At 44.6% G+C, this 27316-nt stretch overlaps 1 protein-coding gene across 6 annotated transcripts in view; it reads left to right on the top strand.

Moving 5' to 3' along the window:
* NTM (neurotrimin) overlaps window positions 1–27316 on the top strand; it is a 929477-nt gene that overhangs the window by 506101 nt on the left and 396060 nt on the right. For 2 of the 6 annotated variants that reach the window (XM_037000867.2, XM_073239476.1), the window contains exon 2: window positions 26542–26626. In XM_037000867.2, coding sequence (XP_036856762.2) covers window positions 26542–26626 — 85 coding nt within the window. Of the gene's footprint in view, window positions 1–25837; window positions 26627–26719; window positions 26867–27316 lie in introns of those variants that run through there. The other 4 variants (XM_073239473.1, XM_037000868.2, XM_073239474.1 and 1 more) reach the window with 3 other exon arrangements.

The following is a 27316-nucleotide window of genomic DNA, read 5'->3' as shown; positions in this document are numbered from 1 at the left end:
AGTGTCTCTACTATTCAGAGGAGGAAGCCGGGGTACAGAAGGTGTGCCATTTGCAAGCCAGGTAACAGCTGAGTGGACTTGAGGCTAAGACTCATGTAGTCGGGTCAGAGCTCTGTGATCCCTCATAATAATGTAAGGACTAGTTGTCAGAAGTGCACCAGGGTTGAGGAGGTCTCAGCTTTAAGGATTAGGCAGGTCTTCAAAACCTGGGCAGCAGACAGGTGAGTAACAGGTGACCAGACCTAGGGGAGTGATCATTCACAGTGCATACTGGTATCAAACCATTATGTCAGACCCCTGGGACTCAAATGTTTTATATCAATCATACCTCAATTAAAAAAAAAATGGGTAGCATACATACATAGCCTGGGAAGCATGGCAGAATGGATTCATTCATTTCTCCATGTTGTGCACTCACCACATTCTAGGCACTGGGTGTACAACCGTGAATGGACAGAAAGGGCCCCTGCCCTCATAGAGCTCACAGCTTGACAGGAGTCACTCATGGGGAAAGGAGAAGGGAGAGCTGGTGTATCTGTGGTGATCAGTCTATGGTGGCAGAGGCTTTCTCTCAAACCAGTACTTTTTACACTATTCCAGGCAGGTGGGGGCCCCTGCAGAGAGCCAGCTGACACATAAAAATGGCCTTCTGCATTTCTGCTGACATGTCGTCTGTATCTGATGGAGCAACATCTTCATTATGAAATTAGATGAAAATCCTGATGCACAGACTAATAGATAACATCCCACGCTCTTCCTCAGGAGCCAAGCAACAGAAACAGCAAAGAGCGAGGAATGGAGCCAGAGCCTGCTCCCACCCCATCCGATTCCATTTTCATACCCACCTGTCATCTCCCCACAAACGTCATTAGCTCACAGAGGGGGTGGTGTCTCATTGCATTATCAGCCACCAGCACAACAGAACAGCTTTTTGTACAGAAGCTGCAGTTAAATTGTGGAACAACTAGATACATTTTATACAAGAAGTTCCCTGATGGGGCACCGTTCCCAATGTGCCTGGGACCCCTTATTTCCAGCACGAGAGTGGGCAAACTTTCTATTAAGGAAGGCTGCACATAGAGGCACTGAAGGTGGAGAGACAGAATTGATGAAAAAACAGTGCATGAAACCATGAAGACACCTGGGTCCATTCTTTCCTGAGGGGCGAGGGCCTAGGAGGGGGTGACTCCCTGGAGAGACCGCGCACCTTGCTTTCTGCTTTTCCTTCATTCTCCCTGGACTTTCCAGGAGATACATCTCTGCCATACTGGCTCTGCTGGCCAGCACGTTTTCAACCTGCCTTTGCAGGAGGGCACGCCAGGCCCAAGCAGGGTGCGGCAGAGCCAAGACAGAACCCTCTTAGGTTTACTCTCTCCTGGCCTAGCTTCCTCTCCCTCAGTTGCTGCCATCTATCTGTGTTCATGGTCCCCACCACGAAAACCAGAAGCTGCCTTGGGCCATCTCTGATTCTGGAGACGTCATCCCCTTTGACTAGCCTTTCTGCCAGGTGTACAGTGGGTAGGGCCAGGCTAGGGAAACCTCTCTGCTGCTCCTGGCCTGGGTTCTGTTTTTTAGGCTGGTGGAACAGAACATTCTTCAGTCCTGGGTTGAGTTATTTTTGTTCATGCCGAACTATTTTTTCTGAAATAATTCTTTCTGTGTGGGTCCTAGGAATGAACATTTGTAGGGAGAACTGTGTTCCATTTCTCACCAACTTTGTGGGGCAGGATTTCTCTACAGCGTGGCTGTTTGCATGTCCTCCTCTCTTTCCCACTTTCAGGGCTGTGCAGGAGATGCTCGTGAGACCCCTGCTCCCAAAGTGAGAGGGGCAAAAAGAGGTCAGAGATGCTGAGGGGTTTTCCTACAAAGCTCTGACCACAACCATAGCTAACAGCTATTCTCCTACTTTTCAAGCAAAGAGGAGGGGCTCCTGGTCTTCCTCCATGAGACCAGGAGTGTTCATTTATAGAGTGCCTGTAGAGTGTTAGGCTCTTTACTGTACATTATCTCATTTAATCCTTTTGATAAACCTGTGGTGGTCACAATGATTTCCACTTTACAGTTTAGGAACCTAAGGTCTGGAGTGTTTCTTTCACTCACCCAAGGTCAACTAGCTCTTAAAACCTAAACTCCACATCCATGTAACTCCAAGGCCCCTGATTTTTCTATTTGTTTCTGGGCCCGTGTACCTACCTCCTGCTTCTTATTAACTCCCTGATGTGTGGACCCTGGGCCATTGTATTTCTCCTCATCTCTACTCTCTGACTGGAGGTTGAAACCACAGCTATCTCCTTCTAGGCCTTCCTTTTATGTCCTCAACAAGCTTCCATCCCAGCCCAGGGGTCTGCCTCCCCTTTGACTAGCCTGAAACCAAGCTACTGATGTTACGTAGGGAATCACCTTTCTTTTCCATGTGATAGACACGATCTTGGCCCCCACTGATCTAGCAAATATTCTGTAGCCAACATTTATCCTTTATCACTGACACTTACCTTTCTCTCTGGGGTTAGCCATATGGTGGCTGAGCCTTTGGGGTAGAGGATATTTTTATTCATTGGCTAGTAGGAGATATATGATTAACACCTGACAACAGAGAAGCACTTAAGTTGTAGGTTGCTCACATGCAGGGAATACTGGTGAGACATGGAGCTATTTTCTAAGTGCCAAAGAGAGACTGATTTTGCTTATGATGTGTCAAAAAGCTGTGCCTCAACAGCAGTGTACACTAAATGAAGCATTTATCTACATGGGCCCCCTGGCATCAAGAGACTGCATTCCACTGCAGATCACAGAAACCCAAGTTCATGGGCTTAACTAGAGAGTGTGAAGTCCAGAGTTAGGCCAGCTCCATGAGAAGCAGCTCCATGATGTCATCAGCATCCCAGAATCAACTTATCTTTCCTCTGCAATCTTTAGTGTCAGATCCTTGACCTTATAGTTGAAAGATGGTTGCTTCACTTCATTGTCACTTTGATTTCTATGCAGGAAGAAGAAAAAGAAGCTAGGGAAAGAAATGGTGTGAGAATCAGGAAACAAAACAGTTCTAGAAATCTCTGGGAAGTTTCCACTTTCAGACCACTCCTTATTGGTCCAGGTCCTCATCACGTGGCTGCCCCTTGCATGCAAGGACAGCTGGGAGCAGTAGTTTTTTGTTAGGTGCATTGGTGCCCTAAACCAACTCAGGAATAGTTGAGTGAGGAGGAGAAGGTTAACACATATTAGGTAGATGATTAATAGTGTCTTCTACCTTCAGATATCTTCTACTATGCAGATTTTTCTACAGTAAAGAAGAAGCCACTAGAAGGAAACTCTAACAGTCTATGCGCTACTCTTACAGACACTGCCCTCTCTTGCCTCTTACATTGTCTATTGCAACAGTCTGTTAAGAGTGTCTCCTACTGCTTGTCTCCAACCCATCAAACAGTAAAACACAGCTGTCAAGACATATGTGTTGTCCTACTGTAGTTTTTATATTTAGGGAAGGGTTATTAATTCCATTTATCATATAGAGAATTCATAGTGATGGTAAAACAATTAAAATTAGTATGACAGAAGGTAGAGTAGTTCCAACTGGGTCATGCCTCCACCCTATTTTAAAAGCTCCACTGAATCCCCATTTCCAACAAAATGGAACCCAAACTCTCCAGCAAACTGTGTGTGGTCCTTTGTTTCAGCTTCACCTCCCACCATTCCTCAGGCACAAACAAATTCTCACCTTTTCTTAAACAAGCCAAGATCTTTAAACCTCCCTTTCTTTGTTCTTCCTGTTCTTTGCTAGAAATGATCTGTTCCCTCTTTTCCAGTTGGTGACTTCCAGCCTCTCCTCCACAACCTATAGGACCCGTCTCTTCTGCCAAGTGCTCCCCAACTTCTTTGTACCTCATCTCCAGAAGTTCAGGCTTCTTAGATGTCACTGTCTTAGCTCCCATAAGTTCTTGGTGCTTTGCGTACATATGTTCCTCCATTAAGTTATGAGCCACGGGCACGTGAGCACAGGCTGCTCTGCACCATCATAGCATCTAGTTCAATATATGCTTCATTATGGCTTCTTGTTAGGTCATTGTAACATCACTTCCTGGCACGTCACATGTAAGAGGTGCTTATTATTGTTGGCCCCATTTTACAGATGTGAACAGCAAGGCAGGAATAAAAGAACTTGTCCCAGGAATGCCTTGAGCAAGTGAAAGAGCCACAACTGGAACCTAGGCTTCTGGCTCTAGAGCCTGTACTTCTGGTGCCTGCTCAACACTGCTTCCCAGCAAAATATTTGTTGAAAAAATAAATGAGGCCATAGATACAGCCCAGCCTGTTTTGGGAAGGTTATCTTGTACATCAGGGAAATGTGTCGTTCATTACCCTCCAACTTAGGACTCACTTTGACCAGTCTGCCTGTCTAGCTCGCCTGCCTTAAGCAGTGAGGATGGCACACATGGGGCTTGTCCTCCTTTGGGATCAGCCCCAGGTTCATCCCTTCAGGTCAAAGGTCACATCTTAGCATCTTGACCTGGTTCCATTTCAGGGCCTGCTCCCTGCATCCTCTCCCTCCGTCCCTTCTCTTCCCCTCCCTCCCTTTTCCTGTCACAGAAGTAAAATCCACACAGCCATCTCTGCACCACTAACCACAGACATTCAGGAACAGCCTTGTTCCAAATTCTGCCTCCTATTTTCATATTTCCTGTGGTGTTTTATAGAAATAGCAGAACAATTGTTCATCCACAGGGGGTAAAGGAAGCAGGATTTTATATAATTAACTGTTAAAGTGACAAAGTTTTCAGCCTATGGGGAAAAAAAAAAGGAAGGGAAGGATGGAGGGGGGTGGTCCAGGGTTACAGGAGGAGTCTGGGCTGTGCATCAGTGATGCAGAATCCAGCTTTAGTCCTCTTTTTTTTTTATCTGTGACAAGGACGGTGGACATAATTTCTGCCTTTGGTTCCACCTCTCTCCATCAAGTGGCAGCAGCAAGGTCCGAGTAGTGAATGGCCTTCAGCCAAAGGCTGTTTGGAGTCACCTGCTTCCAGGGGGACCTCTGGATTTTAGGAGTGGTGATAATTTACTTCCATCTTCTGCATTGGTGGAGGAGAAAAAAATGGTGGTTCCTCTCCTAGAAGGAACATTCTTAATATGAGGGACAGAGATCAGAAACATCTGTCTGTAGCAAGCATGCTGAGTTTTGCCATAAAAACAGGTTTCCATGAAAGCCAAACAAAGGAACCTAAGAGAAAGACCAGACACATTCCACTTCAGCTCCCTGCTATAAATGAGTCTTATGTTTTTTTTTCCTTTTACAGGCAGGGGACCAGCAGGGGAGCTTGGGCAGTGGCTGCACCCAGTCTGCATCCAGGGCTGGCCTCACACATGCACAGGTGTACCTGTACACACTCTCTGGCCATTTGTTCCTTTGATGTGTGCTAAGTGCAACATAATTACCCACTTTGTCACATTGCATGTGACTTTGATGGCCCAGTGTGTGGGCTTTAGAAAATAATACACTAGAAGGACCTCAAGGGGAAACAGAGTTCCTTTTGGGATTGGTTTCGGGACTTGGGCATGGTCCTGAACAGTAGAATCGTCCGAGTCAGTTCTCCCAGTAAAGAGCAGCTGCTTCTTCCTACTGCCTGACACGTGTACGTAGATGGAAAAGACAGGGAAAGAATGGAGTGGGGCGGGACACAGAGGCATGTCCCTAAGACTTCAATGTGGGGGATGGGGGAGGAGGAAGAAGGGGTACCCTAGGCAAAAAAGCACACTGTGACACAATGCTTGTGCAGGACACATTGTTCCCAAACCCAGGATGGGTGTCCCTGCTGGAACCCCCTCCTTACACCTCGGAAACATCCTACTTAAGCATGCATGCAGTACCTTTCTCAGGTCCCTGTACTCAAAGTCTCCTTTCTCTGGCTCACACCAACTTCCCCTTCCCAGACATGCAGGCTTGTCCATCTGACATTCACCTCTGTGCCTGGAGCCTCCTCCCGCACCCTGCTGTCCTGTCTACAGGAAGGCATCTGGCTACTCTGAGATAGTGCACACATACATGCACAGACATGCAGATGTGAACACACATCCGTGTGCTGCTGACCTTCAGAGCCCTCACTTCCTTGTGAAGACACACTGTGTACCCCTTGGAAACAGAGCTTCCTAAACACATTTCAAGTCTATAAATGCAGCTAGGGATCAGGCTGTGAGTGTCCTTAGATGTGAAGCCTGCTCATTATTGCAATTAATTGGCATTGCTGTGCTGATCGTAAGGCGGTCTCCCTGTAATAAAAGTGCAGGGGAAGCAGTGGAGGGAGCTGAGCCATGTGCATGGTTTCCAGGGAAGGATACAAGAAATCCAAAAGCATTTTCATTTTTTGCAAAGCAAGGCTGCAGTATTGGGTTTATATTAGCAACGTTCAATCATCTTTTATTAGTGCTAGATTGATTTTCTGCTCATATTTTAAAATGTATTAAAGCATAATAATCTAAATAACTTTCATCCCTGGTCAGCTGATTAAAAACATCACCACCAAATTGCTTAAGAAGCTTGAATGAGGCTCTCATGGAAACCTTTTCAGACGGGAACAGACATGTGATAAATGAAACAGTTATGTCTATAGTGAAGTTGCCTTGAGGATTCCATATTGCTTGTATATGTCTCTGGATGGAACACTTTTGGCTGTGGGATGGTAAGTCTCAGGGAGTTCACAAAACCATTCATTCAATCTTTCATTCTGGCCTCATCCCAGGCAAGTGCTTCACTGAGCCAATAAACTCCAATTCTAATGTGGTCTGGCTATGTGGCCTGGCTATGTGAACTTGTCAGGCCTCCGTAGCCTCCCTAGATGACTTATACGGGTCTTTTTAGCTCGTAAGTAAATTGATCTAATGAAAAGATGGATGAGTTTATCCCAGCAATGAGTTTATCTGTCACAGGGAAGATGCTATGTATTTAGACCCAACTATGACACAGGTACTATGTTTTACATGCTAAAGAAGATACAAAATATGCGTCTAGAGGCATGAGTGTTCCATGAACAGAGAGAGGGTAGAGGCAGGAACATGAGCTGGGATGGTGACCTCACCCTCGGGGGATGGAGGAAAGTTGCAGTGTCTTGGATTCCAAAGAAAGAGGCCCTTTCAAGGAGAGGAGTTTTTTGGGGAGCCACATGTTGCCAAGTGATCAAAGAGGCTGGCTCACCATTCCATCTTGAACAAACACCACTCCAGATAAGAGGCCTCTGGTCCTCCTGATGGGCCCTGTTGGTCCACCAGTGACACTGGCAAGGCTGCCCCCTGGTGTCCTTCATGGGGACTTTATCTGTGCTCCCCAAGCTTGTGATGTCTATAAACACCGCTCATTGTTCTGGAGACAACAAAGGCTGCTTTTCTGGAAACTCAGAAGTGACAGACTGGGAGATGAATGAATGGCAGGCCTGTTGCATTGCTCAGACGGTTTGGACTGCCTTCCTTTTCTTTCTGCATCACGTCCTTTCACTGGGCCTACTTCTCGACAGTGGTTCTTGTTCTCGTTCCATCTGCTCTTGCATTGTAGTCTTCCTTTTGTCATTCACAAGTGATTCCCATTATGCTAAGTATACTTTACCTTCCCTGCGAGCCACGGCATGGGGAGGATTTTACAGGGAGGGAAGTTAGATTTTCGCACTTATTAAGCTGCAGCCAAGTAACAGTAGCCCTGTATATGGAGTTGGAAGATTGGATTTCCAGGTCAACCTGGATCTTCCACATTCTATCACGGGAGTTTTGTCAGCTTCCTTTACAAATGTGAGCCTGGGTTTACTCATCTGTCAAATGGGGACAATGCTTCTTCTGGAAAAGGTGACTGGGAGAAAATCACATTACATGACAAAAGATAATTTTTTTTGCAGATCCAACATTTTGGTATCTGTTATGGTTATCATAGCGGTGCAGCGAGAGATAACCTTCATCATTTAAAAAAGTTCGTCAACCATGTGATAAACCAATGTTTATCAATGTAAATGTTTTATGTAAGTATTCAATGTTTAATGTAAGTAATTTAAAATGATGTGTACAGCTTCTCTCAGGTAGTGTATCATTTCCATTACTGTCAGGAAACGTGGCCCATTTCTAACTTAAGTCAGATATGTAGCGCTTCCTCTTCTATCTTCTCTCATGTGTTTTCTACAGATACGAAATTCCTCCAGTGCCTCCACTGGGCATCTGGATGCACTGCTGTCTTGAAGGGTTGCCATGTCCTGCCCCTTGGATGTCTGCACTAAGGCAGTAGAGGGAATTTACAGGTCCTGTGGCATCTGTCCATTATTCAAGGAACAGATGACATTGTGGGTAGGCCCAAAAGAGAGCATGTGGTCCTCGCCGTGGACTGTCAGTGGCGCTCAGACCCACGCACCCGCTCAAGGAGCAAGAGTGTCTTCCTCCGGACGGGGTCCACAGAAAGCTGGAGCAGCTGACTGCAGGTGGCCCACAGCAGGGCCTCCACCTGCCCGAGTCCCCGGAGTCAGCACATCTGCTTCCAGATGGGAAGCTTCTGCCTCTTGCTGTTCTTTCCCTGGAAACAGTCTCAGCGTGTCCTTCCTTTCCCTGAAGGCAGAGCTATAGTGTCATTTTTGGCACTTAGAAGTCACTTTCAAGCTCTGTATAGGAGGATTCTTCCTCATAAAAGACACAGGGAGGCAGGGAAGACCAACAATGTCAGAGAAAGACAGCATATTTGCCCAAAAGACATGTGGTCTTGGTTACTGGTAGGGGTTCCTATTAGGGTTAAGGGCTTAAAAAATATGCACTTGTGCGCCAGGTACTTCGAGGGCTTGATTGTTTAGGTGAAAGCCTTCTGAAATCACATCCCTGCTGGTCTCAAATATATTTGAAAGTACGAATGTTGGAGGAGGAGAGGGGGAGCCAGAAGCCCACTTGTGCAAATACAGGGACAGAAATGACTCAGTTTCCTTTTTCTATAATATGCCGCCGAGTTGCTTTGTTGGCAGGTTAGCTAATGAGTGGGTGTTAATTAACATCTTAAAGAATTGCTAAAGCATAAAAATTTCAGAAGCATCCTGCTGTAGGATGATTCTTCGTGTATTATCCAGCCTGTGTATGCCAGTATTTATAAGACTGGTGGATTAAAGAAAGCTGCTAACAGAAGACTTGTGCACACAGAGCAAGACCAGCTTAAGGACCAGCCTCAGAAAGTTAGCACATTGTTCCTGAAGAAATGGGGATGTGATACTTTGGGATGCTTTGGCTGCCAGCATTTGGACCCTTAATAACAGAGGCTTAGAAACGTATGACATCAAAGAGGCCTGGAGGTAGGGTGTCCAAAAGCTTGGTCACAGCCTCTGGGACCAGGATCTAGCAATTAGTCTCTGGCATGCTTGAGATGTTGGGTCTTCATCTCATGAATGGGAGGGGGGTGCATTTCTCCACCCCTCACACCATCACCTGTCTCTGATCAAAAACAGGGACAAAGGCGACCTGGAAGAACGCATCTACTTCTCTTTGACTAGAGAGGGCCCACCAGCCACCAGCCGTCTTCTGTATGATATGATCAACCATAGCTGCCAGAGACAGGAAGTGAATAGGTGGCATTTTTAGCTTTTGCACTGAGAGGCATGCTCTGGTGGTAGAAAAGAAAGGAGGGGACAAAAAACAGCATTCTATATAGATGTTAGCACCTCGTGCCTTTTGAAACAATGGCCTTGTAGGTAAAGATCCTGGATTTGTAGGGTTATTTTCACTCTGTGAAGACCTGAAACCATTGTGCAGTTTCTCTCTAATTGCCAGCAATATGCTTGCCTAATTGGTTTCTTGGCCATCCCTATCCTCTATGCCTTGGGGCTGTGAAGTGTTGGCTTTCCAATGCCTTCTTCCACTGATGGGTCATCTGGACACTAGATCCTCTTGGATATGCACGGGACACCTGCGTTGTGGACTGGGTTCTTCTGTGCGGTCTTTCCATGAAACAAAGAGTATATAAGTAAGGGTTTGGGACCCTCCCAGCTTTGCATTCCCATGAGGTTTACTAGCTCATCAAACCTGGATATGGTAAAAACTGGGTATGGTAAAATCTGTGTATAGCAGCCCCCAAAACTACTACTGGACCCCTACTTGGGCCTTAAGGAAATGGGAGTAGTTCTATTGTAAAACCAGGCAGAAGGCCTAATGAGAAATCGGTCAGATGTTCAGTGATACCATCTAACCCACAGGCTTCCATCTGCTTGCCCCCTTCTCTTCCAAATCAAGTGCCAGCTGTTTGTTCAGTAACCAACTGGCCATCCTTTCTCTCATCCCCATAAACTGCAAACCAGCAGCAGAGGTTTCCTCTCTCTGAGACCAGCACAGCACATGGAAGTTGTCCACTGTCCTCCCTCTTTCCTGATGAATTTTTCATCATTAAAGGGAAAATGTCATTTTGGTGACAGATATTAGTATGATCGGTGTCAGGAATGAATCTTCCTTTCTCTGTCAGCCTTGCTTCACACAATCCTAAGACAATGTTCTGTTAAAAGGCCACTTGCATTCCAACTCAAGCGGCGTGTGAGAAGGGCAGGCTTCAGCCGTGATGGATGGGGCTTGTCAAGGCTGGAGAGGTGCCAGGGAGCGCAGCTGGAGCCTGACCCATCCACCACCGGGTGAGCTGGAGGAGGTTTCTGGGAAACTTGTGCCTTATTTCTGGCTGAATTCTGTTGGGAACACAGTCTTAACAGAGGAAAGCTGCAGCTCTATCTGGTGACAAGATTTTAAGAGATAGATTTACCATGATCAGCGGCATATAGAGTCATATAAATCCCCAAACCCTTAGATTGGAAAGTTGACCTAGAAATAAAAATCTTTATTTTCTTTCAGCCAAAAATGTAGGCCAGTCTTTCTATAGATGTTTTTCTAGGTGCAGAGCTGAGCCTTGCATGAGCTGGAGGTAATCGTATGTTCCCCCTCGACCGCATGCCTCATCTGATGTGCCGCGTAAAATCACCTTTCAGGACTCATTTAGAACTCAGTGTCCTCATGCGTGAAATAAAGATAATAGTACCTAGGCAATCGCTCTCAATTACTGAGAAGGCCATTCAATTCAATGACTGTTTATTGAACTCACACTCTGGGCCATGTACTTTGCTCAGCTTTGGGAAGACACATAAATGAATGAGAAATGGTACCTACCTTCAGAGAGCTTATGCCCTCATCGGTGAAATCAGATAAATATAAGGTCAACTACAATACAAGGATATATGTATAATACACTCACTATTTATGTGTATATACATGCATATACCTAAACAGGGTTTGATTTTTAACCAATGGGGGACAGAGGCAGGGGACATCAATAAAAGTATCATTTCATGAAGAAAATGGAATTTTAGCTGGTCGTTGAAGTTTAAATGGGCTTTAGAAATCTGTGGATGGAAGAGAAGGAAGGAGGGCGTAGTGAAAGTCTGAGCAAATGCAAAGCTTAAATCTGCAGAGAGGTTGAAAAGTAAGAGGATGCTGGGTGAGGGTGAGCACAGGGCCACAATGGAGAAGAAAGCTTAGAACATCAACTCAGGATATTTCTAAGGGCCTTAATTGCTAAAATTGGGGATTTGATCTATGTGGCCTAGGTAGGGGAACCACTGAAATATTTTAAACAGGCAAAGACATTACTGAGCTATACTTCAAAAAGACAATTGTGTCTTCCATGTATGGAATTGTTTATATCTACTTTTCTGATCCAAATTTCATTTGAGAAATCTTTTGTTAATACCCATTACTATGTGAAATTAAGTTGATAGCTAAGATAAGCTCCCTGCACACTGACTTTAAACAATGACCTATGTAATGTCCTAACTGGATCTACAGAGAAATAAACTGAAAGTGATCGATAATTAAACAAGTGTAAAATAACTCTTTTAGGCACAAGTACACCATAGGATATAATAAAGTGTTTAAATACAGAATCTTCATGAATGTGATGGCTGAAGTACAGACTCATACAGGCTGTAGAAACGATAAGAAACATTATCAGGTCATGCGATTTTCTAAACTAGTGAACCTTTCTTGGTGCCGATATGAACAAATCAAAGCACAATCTTCTCTTATTTATGGTGGTTGCATTCCTGGAGGATTCGTGAACATTAAAACCGTGCCAAAATATTTTGTGTTTCTATACCAAATGGAGTACATTTTAGGCTTAGTTTAAAAAAAAAAAAAAAAGGTTTCACTCCCTAAATGTCTGGCAGGCATTTGACATCTGTGGCTAAATATCCCATACGTATTGCTGCTGTGTCTGGCCTCCCTGGGCCCCACACACTAAGTGGCAGGAGTGTCTCCGAGATAATGGTGGCAACTAATCTCCCCCCAACTTTTTACCACCCACAGGGAGTCTACCCAGCTCCTGTGAGGAATCACTCATTTAGATAGAAGCAGGGTTGGAGGCAAAGAGGTGAGTTAAGATTTAATTAAAACTAGTGGAGAACAAAGCCAGGGAGGGCTTTGTGGTAGCCTTGGAATCCACACAGGAGTAAAAAATGTAGACACCAACCCTACACAAGTGAGATAAGGGATGTAAATGTCTGCGGTAAAGTTTAAAGCACTATGCAAATATTGTTGCTGTTCGCCTTAAATGTCATTCTACTCACTTCACAGAAAGGAAATCTGAAGCACTAAAAAGGTGCAATGACTTTTCCAAAGACATAGAACAGGTCAGGAATTGCATTAGACACCCAACGCCTCAGACCTACGTTTTCACTGTAATTACGAATGCAAAGGAGCTGCTACTCAGTGCGGAGACTGATAAGCAGAGAACCAGAGCAGAGAAAATACAACCATGGAAACAACTTCTGGAAATAGTCAGATTCCAAGTGCTCCATTTAGCATCTTGGTATTTTATGGAATGCTTGGAAAACTCTAGGATTCCAAACAAAAGATCAAGATTCACAGTCCATCCACTTCTGTTTGCTTATGCTTCTAAATATTCATCAGTAACATTTAAGACAAAGGAAAGAGATAATTACAAGGAGAGTTTTTTCAAGATATTAAAGGTTAACAGGATTCTTGGCATTTGTGTCCTGTCAATTTCCATGTAATTATGCTCAATTCCCAGAATTCAGAGTCAGTTGTGCTTGCTAATGCTTAAAGATAATATCCTTGGAAAATAATTTATAAGATCATTTCTCACATTTTTCAGGTTCAAACCAAGCACCCAGGCTAATAGTCTGATTGTTATTAATGTTATTCTTGGAGAGAGTGCACTAGGAAGTCATAAATTGGGTGTTGGGATTAGAGTGAATTTCATCTGAGAGTGTGGTGCGCTAGCTTTCCCAAGAGCGCAATGATTGCCCTGAACTACTAATGTAACCTGATTTGCAGACTTCTATTTTGTTTTGATAAATAACAAAAACATGGGAGAGCAACCCCAGTTCCTTGGAACCCTACTATCTCTTGAAAGAAACAAAATGGTCTGGCAGAGATGTTTGTGTGTGGGAGGTACAACCAGTTGGCCTCAAGGAGAAGTACTGAGATGCTAGATTCTAGATGTTTGCACATGTTTATTTATTCAATTATTCTTTTCACATTGATTTATTATTGAGTATTTTTTCCCTTCTGTGCTGAGACAGAGTGATCATGAATGAGATACTGCCTTTCATTTTCTGTTCTCTTGTAATCCTACACTTCTCCTTTGTAATATGCATTTGACTTGTGATACATTGATTATCTGTAAAATTATTTGTAATGTTTGTCCCTGTAGCCGACTATAACCATGGGGGCTGGAGGGATGGTACAATAGTTCCTGTTGAATCACATCGCTTACCCTAGTACATATTTGTTGAATAAATGTGAGAAGGGTGTTCTCATGCCAACTGAGTGATAAGAAATAATTTTTACAACTAACTTATGTAAACCTTGATTTGGGGGAAATTTTCAGAGCTTTTCTGCTTTTGGGCTTGCTGGGACCCTGTGCATGTTATTTAGTTAGCTGTGTCTTCATGAAATGAAAGTGACTCATATAGCTTCACAAACCAAGTTAGAGATAGACTCCTTCCGGTGAAGCATGTCTTATGGAGCTAAGCTGAGACTGTGTGTTATCTATTGTTTTGGACTATGGCTGTCATGATTCGTTTGCACCACAGTGAAAAATGAAGAATTACATGTAAAATACATACTTGTTACTCCCCATTATGCCCTGGAAAGGAGACTGACTCAGGGAAGCAACGGGTGGAGAAGAAATGTCATGTGCCTCAGTTTAAAGACACGTGTCCTAATCCAGGTCTTCTGGCTATTAGAAGTTGAGCTTTGGAAGGAAAGAGTCAAGGGAGGTGTGGAAAGTGCCCAAAGTACATCAGGGCATAGTGAGTGCAGGGTAGAGTGGGAGTCCCAAGCCACTGTTAAGACTGGGAGTCAGGGCTATGGAAGAAATAGCCAAGGGAGTAGAGAATAAGAACAGAAGGCAGTCCAACTACTTCTGCCTAAAGAGGGTTTCTCCCCCCCTCAGGGTTCATTTTTTACACACACATTTTCTTACAGAATTTCACAAATACTCTTACCAAGTGTACATCAGTATTCTAGAATGGGTGTGCTTAAGGTATGCAGGGGGAAAGATAAGCATAATTCCATTATCTCTAGTGATGTAGACAATAGAATTACTGAGCAGATGGGAACATGACATTAGAAAGGTCGCACCAGGTCACATCAATTCAGATGTCCTAGTTACCTGTTTTGGACAGTGGCAATTTGGCATGAGAATCATACTTCAAAGGTTAGAGATATACATCAGACACCCCTAACCTAATAAACCAGTACAGGTCTGTCACCCATTAATTTATCCAAACCTTCCTTTTTTCCTATTTAGATATTATTTTTGCCTGTATAACCTTTTATACAGACATCTTGTTTTTACCCTTAAACCACCATATATCAATTTCTTGGGGTTCTTTTTATATTTCTAGCTAGAGATTGGTCATTTGAAGTGTGTGCACACTCTGTCCTTCCACTTCATCTTCTAAATGTCCCTTTATTCAGAAGTCTCTGCCAGAGAACCATTTTAATTTTTGATTTTTTTCCCAGCTACACTATTCACTTAAACTCCACAAAAATTTAGCAAAAACTTACTATGTGCCAGCCATTGTGTTAGGCTTCAGGAATATAACAGAGGAAAATAATTTAAACTATTGCAAGTATTACCAATGTCAGAAGTACTGATGCAACAGGCACTTACCCTAATTGGATGGAATAGTGACAGTAAGGTTTTTATGAGAGGAAGTTAGCACTTACGAGGATGAATAGAATGCAGGCAGAAAAATGTGGGGACTACTCAGGAGCATTTCAGGCAGGAGCACAGTACATTTAGAGACCCCAAATTGAAAAAAGAGGAAGTGTTGAAGGATTAAAATAATAATGAATTAAAATAAAGACTGACATAGCTCCCCAAGGGAGAAATGAGAAGAGAAACTAGCACTAGACAAGAGACCACTTCACGAGGGCCACACTACCAGGGACCACATAAGAGATTTGAGACTTTATTCAAATCTATTAAAAATTTGGAGCCTCTAAAGATGGCATCAGAGGGTGGTACCAGATTTTCAGGAAAACTTTATTTTGGTGTAGAGCTGGAAACAGATCTTGCATGAGTAGAATGAAGACATCTATGTAGAGGGAATTTCAGTTCCAAAGAAGAAAATAAGGATGGATGATGGCTTGGGTCCTGAGAAGGCAGTTGCAGTTGAGAAAGACGGCTGGATAGGAAAGAGATTTTTGGGTGAAGAGCTCCCAGAAAGAGAAGGATGGATTGAATTCTGAGGGAGCAGGCAATAATGAACAAGAACAGACTCAAAGCGACTTCTGATTTCTAACTTCAGAAATTGGGAGCTTTGAAGTTTCTGTGTTATTTATGAGCTACAGTAATAAGTAATAAGTGAGCTACTATTATAAGTAATATTTGAATAATTTACATACACTAATTTTGAGTAAAGGTAACATTTTTCTTTGTTTCTATTTTTTCCAACACCCCTCTAATAGCTTTCATACGATGTTTGGCCCAACATTTCCTTTTCTAGCAACCTGCAACATCTTGATACCAGCAGACAATAATCTTTCTGGTTATACTACAAAAGCTGATGTAAGGCCATAGCTTGGGAACTACTGGCCGTGAGTTTGTCCAGTGTTGTTTCCTGGGTTGTAAAATGATCATTGTTAGCTACCGTTTGTGGAGTCTATACTCGCCAGCTGCTTCACTGGGTCCTCTCCATATACTGTCTCATTTAACCCTCACAGCCAATAAATGCGGCAGGTGATACTGCCATTTAATAGAGGAGAACATTGAGGCTCTGAGAGGTAAGAAAATTATCCAAGGTCAACCTGGCAATTTCTGGAGCTTGGACTTAAAGTCAAAGCCATTAGCCTCAGCATCCATGCTGGGTGGGTCCACGCCTCAACACTGTTCCTTTCACCACCGCCCAGTGTCCAGAATCTTAGGAGCAACACTTTAGATGATTTTTGATGAAATCTGTTACATGGCATTTGCCCAATTTTCTATACACTGGCATAGCTCTGGATTACTGCAGCTCATCCATGTCTACTGAAGATTTAATTACTTAAGATAACTTAATGTCTTCTGCGAATTTGGAGAATTCTCTCTCTATGAAATCCCTTTGACAGATCATTGATAAAAATATTACATTTGGTTTGTCCCAGCAACTACTCCATGGGGAATCTAGTATTAATACTTCTCCATATAGAAACATGTCAATCTATCCTTGATTTGTGTCTTAGCTTTAAGCTAATTCTCTGCCTTTGAAAAAAAGATATTCTTTTCATAATCCACTTTTTTAAAAAGACATCTTTGATTCTGACACTGTGTCAAAACTGTTGTGAAAGCCTAGGTAAATTATTTTCGTGTGTTGTCCCTTATTCATATGTACACTCACAACATTTTTTGCATTCTCCCTCCTCTAAATTCAAAGCTACCTGAGAATTTAAGTCCATTCTCCCAAGCTGCTCACAAATTTCTCTGACCATGTCTCTACCTGCAGCACCAATTGTAGCTTTTAGGTAAACTGGACGCAGAAAGTGTACCAAAGGTTTAGGGAAAGATCCCAGGATAGGAGGAATGTGATATTCTAACTGCAGCCTTCATTGCCTTGTTGTAAAGGGCCCTGAACTCCTAATGCAATGCATAAAGATGGACAGAGGCAGTAAAAGCTAGGATGATGTCTAAACATACAGAAATGTGACCAATTACTTCTTGAACTTCTAAGACTCAATAAATAAAAATGCTTTGAATATGGAGGATTTATTTTAACTGAAGATGCTGTAGTTCGTTAGTCTAACTTGACAGTAAATGAAGCAAAGAGAAAAAAAGGAAGTCGGATGGTTTGTGTATTAGTTCAGTTAGAAATACAAAGAAGCATGGCTTCTACAGGTGGTATGAATGCAAGCCTTCTACAGCAAACAGCTGAGCATATGTTTAATCCTATGGAAAATGTGTGGGTGGGATATGCTCCTCTTGGCCCACCTTCTCATCATCCTTGCCCCTATGTTCCCCCTCCCATTTCCATCTCCGACCATCTCTCCATCACTCCGACCTCCTCCAGGCTCTGATCTGCAATGCAAGGCAATTGGTGAACATTTATAAATATAAATCAGGGACTTATATGTCTTTAGAAAACTTAAGAGTGAATTATTTTAATTTCAACTAGTTCCTACTTCTTGAGGGAAGTTAACCAGCTTGAACCCTTAACCAGTCTGATTAGGTGTTTATCTTCAATCCACATGTTTCAGTAGTAAATTGAATTGATGAAATCAGTGTGTGTGTGTGTGTGTGTGTGTGTGTGTGTGTGTGTGTGTGTGTGTGTAGAAAGGTTGTTGTTATAATCATAGCAAAATAACATCCTAGAAGTTCAGCTAGGACTACATTCATAATAAAAAATATTGATTGATTTCAGGGATAGCAAAGATCAGTTCTACCCAATTACACTCTGGCTGCCCCTTCTGAAGCTGTGTGACTCAGGGTTATTTCATAGCTCCTAGTTTTTTATATACAACTGCTGTTATAAAATGTTCTTTGTGACAGGTAAAATAAAACGATATTTAGGCATATGTACATAATGTGTGAGCTTACAGAATTTGCTATCCTAAATAGCTTATCCTAAGAAACTAGGGAGAGACTGAGACAAAAACACAGCAGAATGAGTCTAAAAGATGCATTAGAAAAAATCACTAACAGAAAGGAAAGAGAGAGAGAAATTCAAATTAAAAGAAGAGTTAGGTGAAGGGGAGAATAATTAGCGCTTACTAAAGATTGGTAAAATAAGGCCCCACAAAGTCAAAAGCTACAGGGTATCAAATTCACTGGTCCAGTTGACCTCTATGGCCCTTCCAACCATGATATTCTAATAGTCTAGTCTTAAATGGATGGCTTAAATATTCTCTTTATGGCTGGATGCCTAGCATAGACTATGATCTAGACAGCCATGTCCCAGCTAGGCTTTAGGGGAAGATTCCCAAATGGGCAATTAATTTAGATTTAATAGGACAGTTACTGTAAGTTTAAATAAATGCCAGTTAAATATTAACAGCATATTTATTGAAGATTAACATTGCTGGTTGCAGTGTGGGATTTTCTTTTCCTTAAAGAAACCCTTTATCGGAAGACTTCTAATCATCTTGGCTCTTGCATCAGCTTGCCTTAGATCCAGTTCAGCTCATTAATTACTTTGTCAAACAGTTTTCTGAGTTTTGAAGTGGATACCTTGGTGTGTCCGAGTGGAGGACATGGTGAGGACAGGTATTTCTCTACAGGAGGAACTGGTAAGTGGCTATAAAGCATAAACTGCTTGTGTGGAGAGTGCAGAGAAGCATCAAGACCATACACTGTTAAGAGCTAGAAGGGTCCTTGGAAGTCATTTAATGCAAACTCCTCATTTGGAAGGGAGCAACACCGGAACTTCATACAGCCAGGAAGGGGCAGGTGTGGGGCTGGAATGCTATACCCTTGACGCCTAGACCCTGAATTTACCTGCCATATTACCAGCTAAAATGATCTAGAATCACTTTTTTTAAAAAAGAATTTTTCTCAGTTCATTAGCCCATTTGGATGCATTAGGCATTAGATCTTCTTGAAGACCCACATATCATGAACATGATTTTCAACAAAGCTAAAAAAAATTTAAAAAAATACGTGACTTATCTAAGATGACAAATCATGGCCTGCATTAAGACTTGAATCCCATTCTTCTGATTTACAAAATGATATTTACAAAATCACTCCAATAAAAAACACAATTTAACCCATATAGTACAAGAAAATTCTTGTCTCATTAACATTGACTTCTGTGGCTGCTCTTGGCTAGAGAGCAAAGGGTAAAATGTCTAAAGAAAATGCAGAGAAAAGGTTAAAGAGAGACATGAGTAAAAGGCATTTGCTTATGGAGAAAGGTCTGAAGAAGTAAAGGCTAACCAAAGTCCTCTGACAGTGAATTTGGGGTTTTAAGTTCCAAGCTGGGGGCTGGTGAGATTGCTACTCAAAGGGTTCTTTCTGTGGGAGGAACCACTACCTGCCTCCGGGTGAGCTGCATCTTGTAAACTCTAGAACTCGTGTGTGTCTGTGCATGTAGACCTGGAGGTTACAAGGCTGACCTGAAAAAACTGCCCTGGGATATTTAACAGTAGAAATTAGGAGAGTAGAGGCAGGCACAGGATATTATTATCTAATGAATAGCCTCAGATCTGGACCCAAGAAGTCTTTGGATCCAGTCATCAGGCCACACAGGAGCAAAGAAGGGCTCATAGCGCCAAGGAAGGAGGTCAGAGGGTATGGCTAAGTCAGTGATGGGATGGAGGGATCTTGTCTTTCCTCAGGTTATCTTCCTCCCTTTTAGGTGTATGTGGGAGCATAACAGCTAAAAGTTCCCAGGCTGCCACAAAGGGAAAGCCTTATCCTCTTTCTCAAGCACAGGCTGTTTCCCACAGGCCTATGTCCTGTGTGGTTTTCGAGACCACTGAGCTTGGACCCTGGCGTGGGAGCCAGTAGGTCTTCCTGCGCTGGTTTGGAGGCTGAGCCGCTTCCTGTGTCCGACCACATCTCAGCATGAAGTTCCTGCTCTGTCTCTTGAGCTGAAACCCTCTCAGGAGGTGTACACCAATGGCTCTCACAGGCTTTTGTCACAAGCGGCTCCTGTGTTCCCTTAAAGAATCTCACGCCCAAGCCTCCTCTGAACAGCGGGATCACAGCTATAGGCCTCCGTTCCAGGCCCCCAGAATGGCAGCCCTTCTCTACAACAGGCCCTACATCTATCATCTCCCTTCATCCTCACCCTAGCAGTGTGGGGAGCACCATTGTTACCACTGCTGTACATGGGAGATTCCTTCCCAGGGTCACACAGCTAGTAATAAGATGAATGTTTGACCTCTGGTCTCATTCTAAAGCCTGTGGTCATTCTTGATTGTTAAATATATACTGAATGAGTCAAGGAATGAACACAGAATGCCAAACAGTGAGAGGTTTTCAATTAGACAGAGCACTTCAGTTGTGCCCCAACCCTTTAGTTTAAATGAGCAGCTTCTGCTCACGCTGCTCTGGTCTTGTCTGCCTGCAGCTAGATTCCTGCCCACACCACCTTCTCATTATTAAAGCCTCAGTTTAAGGTCATTTCCTTAGGGAAACATTTCCTGGTTTCCCAGATTCTATGCATACTTTCTGCCATATGCATTCTTCGATTATCACCTCATGTGCTTGTCCCCATTGTAGCTACTGTTCTGGAAAATTCCTTAGTATCTCTACCCCCTGCTAGACAGTGTGGTTTACAAAGGTAAGACCCATGTTGGTTTGCTTTTGTCCCTCTTATCCACATCTTAAATCCACCACCTAGTGTGTAACTGGCACTTACTGTGTCCTGTAACACTTGTTGAGTAGATGAATTTCTTGCCTGTATTTATAAACTCTTGAGAGTATCCCCTTCCCTCCTAAAGTCACTTTAAATCAAGTTTAGGAAACCACAGGCAAGTTGGCACTCTGGGCAAGCTAATGGGAAAAACTGTTCCCAACGGGGAGACACATCCCAGCTTTTTATCTCAGCAATGAGAATGTTCTCCGGGGCTTATAGGGACAGCCGGGTTGAGTTCACTGTTCAGTGTTCATGAATGTAAATACATACCAAACCACTGACGAACCCAATAGCACTAGAGTATAATAAGCAAATTGAGGATAGAATCTGTGTCTTCCATCTTTCTCTAACTTCCAATACAACTCCTGCTACATAGGAGGAACACAAAGTCTGCTTATTAATGTTTAAAAAATAAACTGAATTCAGTGGATAATTGGATACCCAGAGGTAAACTGGGCAGTGGTAGTATCACTTCTTCTGTGATTCTCTCTTGTGACACATGTAGCAGCCAAGGGAGGCGTTTTATTATTTTGTTCTCAAGCACTGTCCTTACCTGAGAGGTATGGTGCAAAGAACTCTGGAACAGGAGCCAGGAGCCCTGAGTTCTAGTCCTGACTTACCACTTATTAACTTTATGTCCCTATGATAGTGATTCTTCCCTTTTGGGTCCAATCCCAAATTATGAAATGAGTGGGTTAATGACATATTTTCCAAGATCTGACCAAATCATTCTGTGATTCTGTGCATCCAGGCTGTTATAATTATGACTACAAACCTAGATAAGTTAAGATTCTGCCCTGACGACCCCTGGCTTTGGGGATGGTCCCCTTTGGAGATCTCTTTTGCCTTTTTGAAGCCTGGATTCTGGTTGTTCACTGAGCTCCTTCTTACTGTTCTGTCTTCCTATCAATTATTCTTTCTATCGTCTCTCCACTTTACATATTTCTTACAAAGTTTTGTGGCTTTCCAAGTCCATAGATAGCCTAACCTTTGCCATTTCTTCCCGTCCTCCAGTTCAATTCTCTCTGTCTGTGACCTCTTTTTTCTCCCTGGAGGCTTCTTCCCCCTCTTCAAGTTGTTCTTTTGTGCTTCCTGCTGAAATCTTAACATGCTGGACTCTAACCCACATGAGCAACAATTTTATTTTGGTCTTACAATCGTGTAAGAGGAAAAAATAGTCCATATTTTCCCAGAACCCAGCCCTCCCCTACCACCCATCTCTTTATTCAGATCCACTGGTCCTTTGGGGATAAGACCTTCCAGTATCTGTGTGGCACCCTGCATTTCTCATCTTCTTGCCTGCGCTCCTGTTTGGAATCTCCACCAGGAGAGGGGGGCCTTTAGCCTTTTTAGAGAACAGGAAGCAGATTCTGCATTTCCTAAGCTAGGGCTCTTCCTTTGGTCTTTTTTGTGTGTGGAATATTCTTGGCCCTTTAGCTACTACCCTCAGCTTGCTGTAGGTAACCTAGAGTAAAACAAAAACATCTGATTTCCCTTTCACTGGGAATTCTTCCCTGTTCCAGCCCTGCTTTAGTGTGTAGATGTTAGAGCTACAGAAGTCTTTATCTACCCGGTTCCTCACCTGCCTCCCAGCATTCCAGAGTCTGCTCTGCTAGCTCCTCCGCACCTCCTCCTTTGCAGTCAAGGGATTATTAAAGGGAATACGATTGTTTTCTTTTGCTTAGGTTGTGTGTGTGCGTGTGTGTGCGCGCGCATGTGCGCGCGCACGCACATCTGTGAGCTTGAAAGGCATTGTCCTATAGATATTTTTATAACCTGAAGCAATTACAGCTGTCAGCACAGAGACAAGCTCTGACAAGTTGATTTATGTGTACAGTATATGTGTACGCAAGAGGGAAGGAGAGGCAGACGGAAAAGGAGGAGGGGGGCCCTCGTTAGGAGTCTGCTTTCCAGGAGGCAGAAAGGAAGTTGTTTCTATAGAGAACACAAATAATGAAATTGCTCTGACTGTCATTCCTTTTTCATTAGCTCGGATATGCTGGGAAAAATAAAATAAATCCAGCAGTTTTTATGAAGCAAGAGACAGGATAGGAGATAAGCCACTAAGTGTTGGTTATATTTAGAGATTAAGGGATGGGAAGGGAGTTGACACATGATTTTGATCTTCATCTATTCAAACAACTTCAATAACGAGTTTGAATAAAATGGATTCTGCCTTGTTAATTGTGCAGGCATCTTCGGCCTTCCACTTTCTAAATGTCTCTTTTTGAAAAAAAAGTTTAGATCCCTGGGTCAATAAAGCAAGAATGAGGTTATGAGTGGCTTTTCTTTCTCTACCATGAGCATTATCTGAGCTCTTCTAGGTTTTCTGCTGGCTGCCTCTGAGGTTTTGCCACTCAGCATTCCCTGCTCACCACAGAGACAAAGATGGTCTGACTGTCTTAGATCAACAGCATGCAGACTGGTATAAACAGAACATCTTAAAGAGCCTGTAAAAAGAATTATTTTTCTGCCCAGCTGTAATAATGAAGTGATGGCAGGCTAAAATGTATTAATGAAGCATCTTCCACCTTAAATGGATTTCTAAGTATTTTACTGTAGAGTTAATCATGTATGTAGACCCCTCGGGAAGGCCTGTTGTTGTCATTATCCACATTCCTAGATGCACAAATGAATGCTCATTTGTACCTACCTGGGAATTAGATGCAAGAGCCAGGATTAGAATTTATCATGAAAGAACTCGTCCCTGCCATTCTCACTGCTACAGGGAAATGACTCCCAAGCCCAGACGGAATCCCTCTCTCTTCCCTACCTCTTGCAGTCATTTCCACTTGAGGTGGTGAGGGTATGTTTACAGAAAAGGGTTGGTGGGGAACATGAGGGGTGGTTAAAATAGATAGATGGTTGATTGAAGGTAACTCGTTGGTTTTTGGGGAAGAAGGACCCCAATTCAGCAGACAGAAAGCAGCCAAAACAATTTCATGCCTTATAGGTGCTATCATATAACATCTTAATTTGGTGAAATCATTCAATTTCCCATTTCCTTAATTTTTTATTGGAAAATGGAGATAAGATAGGGTCTTGGAAGAAGGGACTGATGCTAAAATAGGTTAATTTTCCTCTTTTTCTTTCAAAATTGAAAATGTACCTCTCCTGTTCCTATAGATGTCATTTCTTTCCCCCTGATACAGTCAGTCATTTGTTGCAGTCATTGGTTGACAACTGATTTTTTGGGTGCCGTTTAGCAAATGGTCCACACTGGCCCAAAGTGGCAGAGGGACTTCCCTGAGATTTAATGTTAGAAAAATTCAGCAGAGGAGAGGAGGGGAAAATGGGCCTAATGATGGATTAACTGAGCTCTTCAGTGTAAAGATGCTCAGTTTTCATGGTGGGCCACTTTCTGGTCAGCTATTAAGAGAATAGTAAGTCTGCTTGGTCTTGTTACCCTGGGGTTTTACTTCCACATCTGCAAATTTACCTCCATCCCTACCAATCTCAAGCAGTCAGGGTGAGGGGATTATATAGGAGACATGCTTGTGTCATATCTGACAGCCATTTATCTCATGTATGTGACAGCGGCTTCTTGCAGAATACAAGGATTTGCCTGGCACTAGGACAATGATTCAGTCTCTTTGGCTTTTGGGAGGAACATTTCAATTTAAGAGTTGTTAAAAAATAAAATAGCTCCCTCATTGGGTTTCACAGAAAGTCTAGGCAAAAAAATCAACACCACTGTTGCCACCTCTGTCCCCAGGGAGAACTTGGGTCGGTGTGGGAGCTCAGATCTTGATGTCCCAGAGTAGAGAGCATGTTAGCATCAGCAGTGCAGTGTGGGCTGGGCTGCTCTGGGCGTTGCCTGGCCCAGGGGCAGGGGGATTATTATTCCCCAGGCAGTGGAATGCTCTACACCGCTTCAGAGCCCAAGCTGATGGAGGAGTAAAACTGTAGGTACTGGAGGAACCCAGAGCAACTAGAGAGAAGTACAGGAATTCAGGCAATCCAGCTTTTCTCTGGGTGTAAACCATTTGAAAAACACACCTCTTAAGATGCAATCGGCTGTAGAGTGTGAAGCCCAGGAAAGTTGGGGGTCCCCTGTTTAAACAAAGCAAGCGGCTCGCTTGTTCATCTGAGTGAGCAGTTAGGGCTAGCATCTTTTAATGTGGACAAAACAAGAATAAAGAGTGTCAGTGTCTGAACTTGGCCATAATTCTTATGTGAATTTGCCAGTTTCGCACACTAAGAGATTTCTATGATTTTGTGTTTGTTTTATATGTGGAAGATCTGTTTAGAATGGTGATGGTGAATCTCTGGAGTTTTAAAGTAGCATTTGTGGGGGGACCGAAGGGGTGGGGTTTGACCATTGAATACAAATGAGATTATTCTGAAACATAACTCCAAACACTGAATTTCCTCTAAATGCTAATAGAATTAATCTGATTATGTAAAAAGGCGCCTATGTGTGCTGCAGGGATTTCCTTTTCTAGTTAATTAGTTTGTGACCCTTATTAAGGTGTCTCGGGCTTATTACCATTGCGTGGTGATTCTGTCTTCCTTCTTAATTTGGAAGTGACAGCTCTTCAAGAGGGGAATCGTTCAACTCCTCCGCTCAGCTCCTGCACCGGCGCGGCGCGGCGCGGCAGGGGTTAAGGTGGGCGCCCGCGCCCCGCGCCCGCCGCCCGCCGGGAGGAGCGCGCAGCCCGTCGCCCGCCCGCGCCGGCACAGGAGCAAGTGGCGGTCAGTGATGGAGCTGCTGCCATGACAACCCCGGCGGCCGGGGCCCGCGCGCGTCGGGGCTGCTCCCGGGAGGACGGCGGCGCGGAGGCCGGGGGCGGCCGCTGAGCTTTGGCGTCCGCGCGGCTCCGGTGCTGGCGGCGCCGCGCCTTCGCCCGCGAGCGAGCCCACGAGGAGCGAGCCAGGGGCGCTGCGGTCCGCTCCCGCCCGGCCGCTCCGCCCCGCCGCCGCGGCGACTGCCCCTCCGGGAGCCCGGCGGCCGCAGCGGCTGCAGCGCGCCTTCGGCGCGGAGGAAGTTGGCCGAAGCGGCTGCGGCAGGATCCCTGGGTTCGGATCGCGCGAAGTCGGCGCGGCCGTCGCCTCCTTGCAATACCCCCTGCTGCCCGCCGCGCTCTACTTTCCACCCCTGCCATTGTTACGGATTGTTTTCTGCGGGCAATCCTTCCTCCGAAACTTACAAAGAAAGTGTTGGATTTCCCCCTGTTGGAACTGAGGAATTGCAGATCACCTTTGCGTTGCCGGATCTAGCCCACCCTCTGTCCCCTCCTGGTACCAAAGTGCTTACTCCACTCCAAAGTGCCATGTCAGAACTGTTCACGGGAAGACGGGGCTCCTGAAACGTGCCCACACCTTTGCACCTGCCTTTCGCTTCCCCTTCCCGGCCACCTTTCCGGCCGAAGCACACCGAGGAGGCCCCTTTCGGATGTCCTTCGTGGACACTGCCCCTCCGGAGCTGGAGCGCTGAGGCCGGATTTGGGGGAGGAATACCAGACTTGGAGGAGTCTGCGCGCTCTTCTCCTCCCCGCGCCGCGCGGTCGCCGCTAGTTCACCGCTCGGTCCCTGTGCTCGCTGCCTCACCCCACCCACTTCCCGTGCTCGCCCGGGGGGCGTGTGCCGAGCCGCTGCCGGAGTTCTGGGAAGTTGTGGCTGTCGAGGATGGGGGTCTGTGGGTCCCTGTTCCTGCCCTGGAAGTGCCTCGTGGTCGTGTCTCTCAGGCTGCTGTTCCTTGTACCCACAGGAGTGCCGGTGCGCAGCGGAGATGCCACCTTCCCCAAAGCTATGGACAACGTGACGGTCCGGCAGGGGGAGAGCGCCACCCTCAGGTAGGGAGCTGCCATTCTTCTCGGAATTGGCAATGATGTGTTTGGGGTGTCGGGGGAGAGGGGCAGGGGTGCAGGTGTGTGCACTGGAGTGGCTGGCAGAGAGCTCGCTGGTTCCCTGGGCTGCACAGTTCACGGATGAACTGGGTGTTCTGTCCGGGAACGTGACGGTCAATGGGAAATGCTCAGAGGTTGGGAAGATGAGCGGTTTGCCCCCAACCGGCCTCCTTGGCTTAGGACCTGGTAAGCTTAAGGGGTGGCTGGGCCCTGGAGTGGCTGAGATTGAGGACAGTGACCTGGGCACTGTCTGTGCCCAAACCTGGTGTCGCTGGTGACTGCGGGCTTGGCTGGGGCTCAGCACAAACAGTCATCTCTGAAGTGATAGAGTCCCAGTGGATGGGTCTGGCTTCGTGTGGATGCCATCACTCTGTGCCTGTGGTCAGGAGTCACCCCCTGGGCTCCTGGACTCCGGTAGGGCTGCTGTTTGTCTTGGTTTTGCCTGCCTGGGCTTTCCTGGGCTGCCTTCATGCCCTGAGCTGGTGAGCAGAAGGGCATCCTTTTCCCTGTCTGAACATGGCTTTCTGAGATTGAAGTCATGGAGATGAGTCTGATTTGTCTGTGGAAAATATCACTTACTCTGGTTAACTGTGCTCTCTTGACACTGCCCACTAAAGCAGTATGTGCAAAACTCAT

Source organism: Manis javanica, chromosome 6 (assembly GCF_040802235.1).
Source record: "Manis javanica isolate MJ-LG chromosome 6, MJ_LKY, whole genome shotgun sequence".
NCBI lineage: Eukaryota > Metazoa > Chordata > Mammalia > Pholidota > Manidae > Manis > Manis javanica.
Note: the sequence above shows the minus strand (reverse complement) of the source record. Positions and strands in the feature narration are given on the sequence as shown.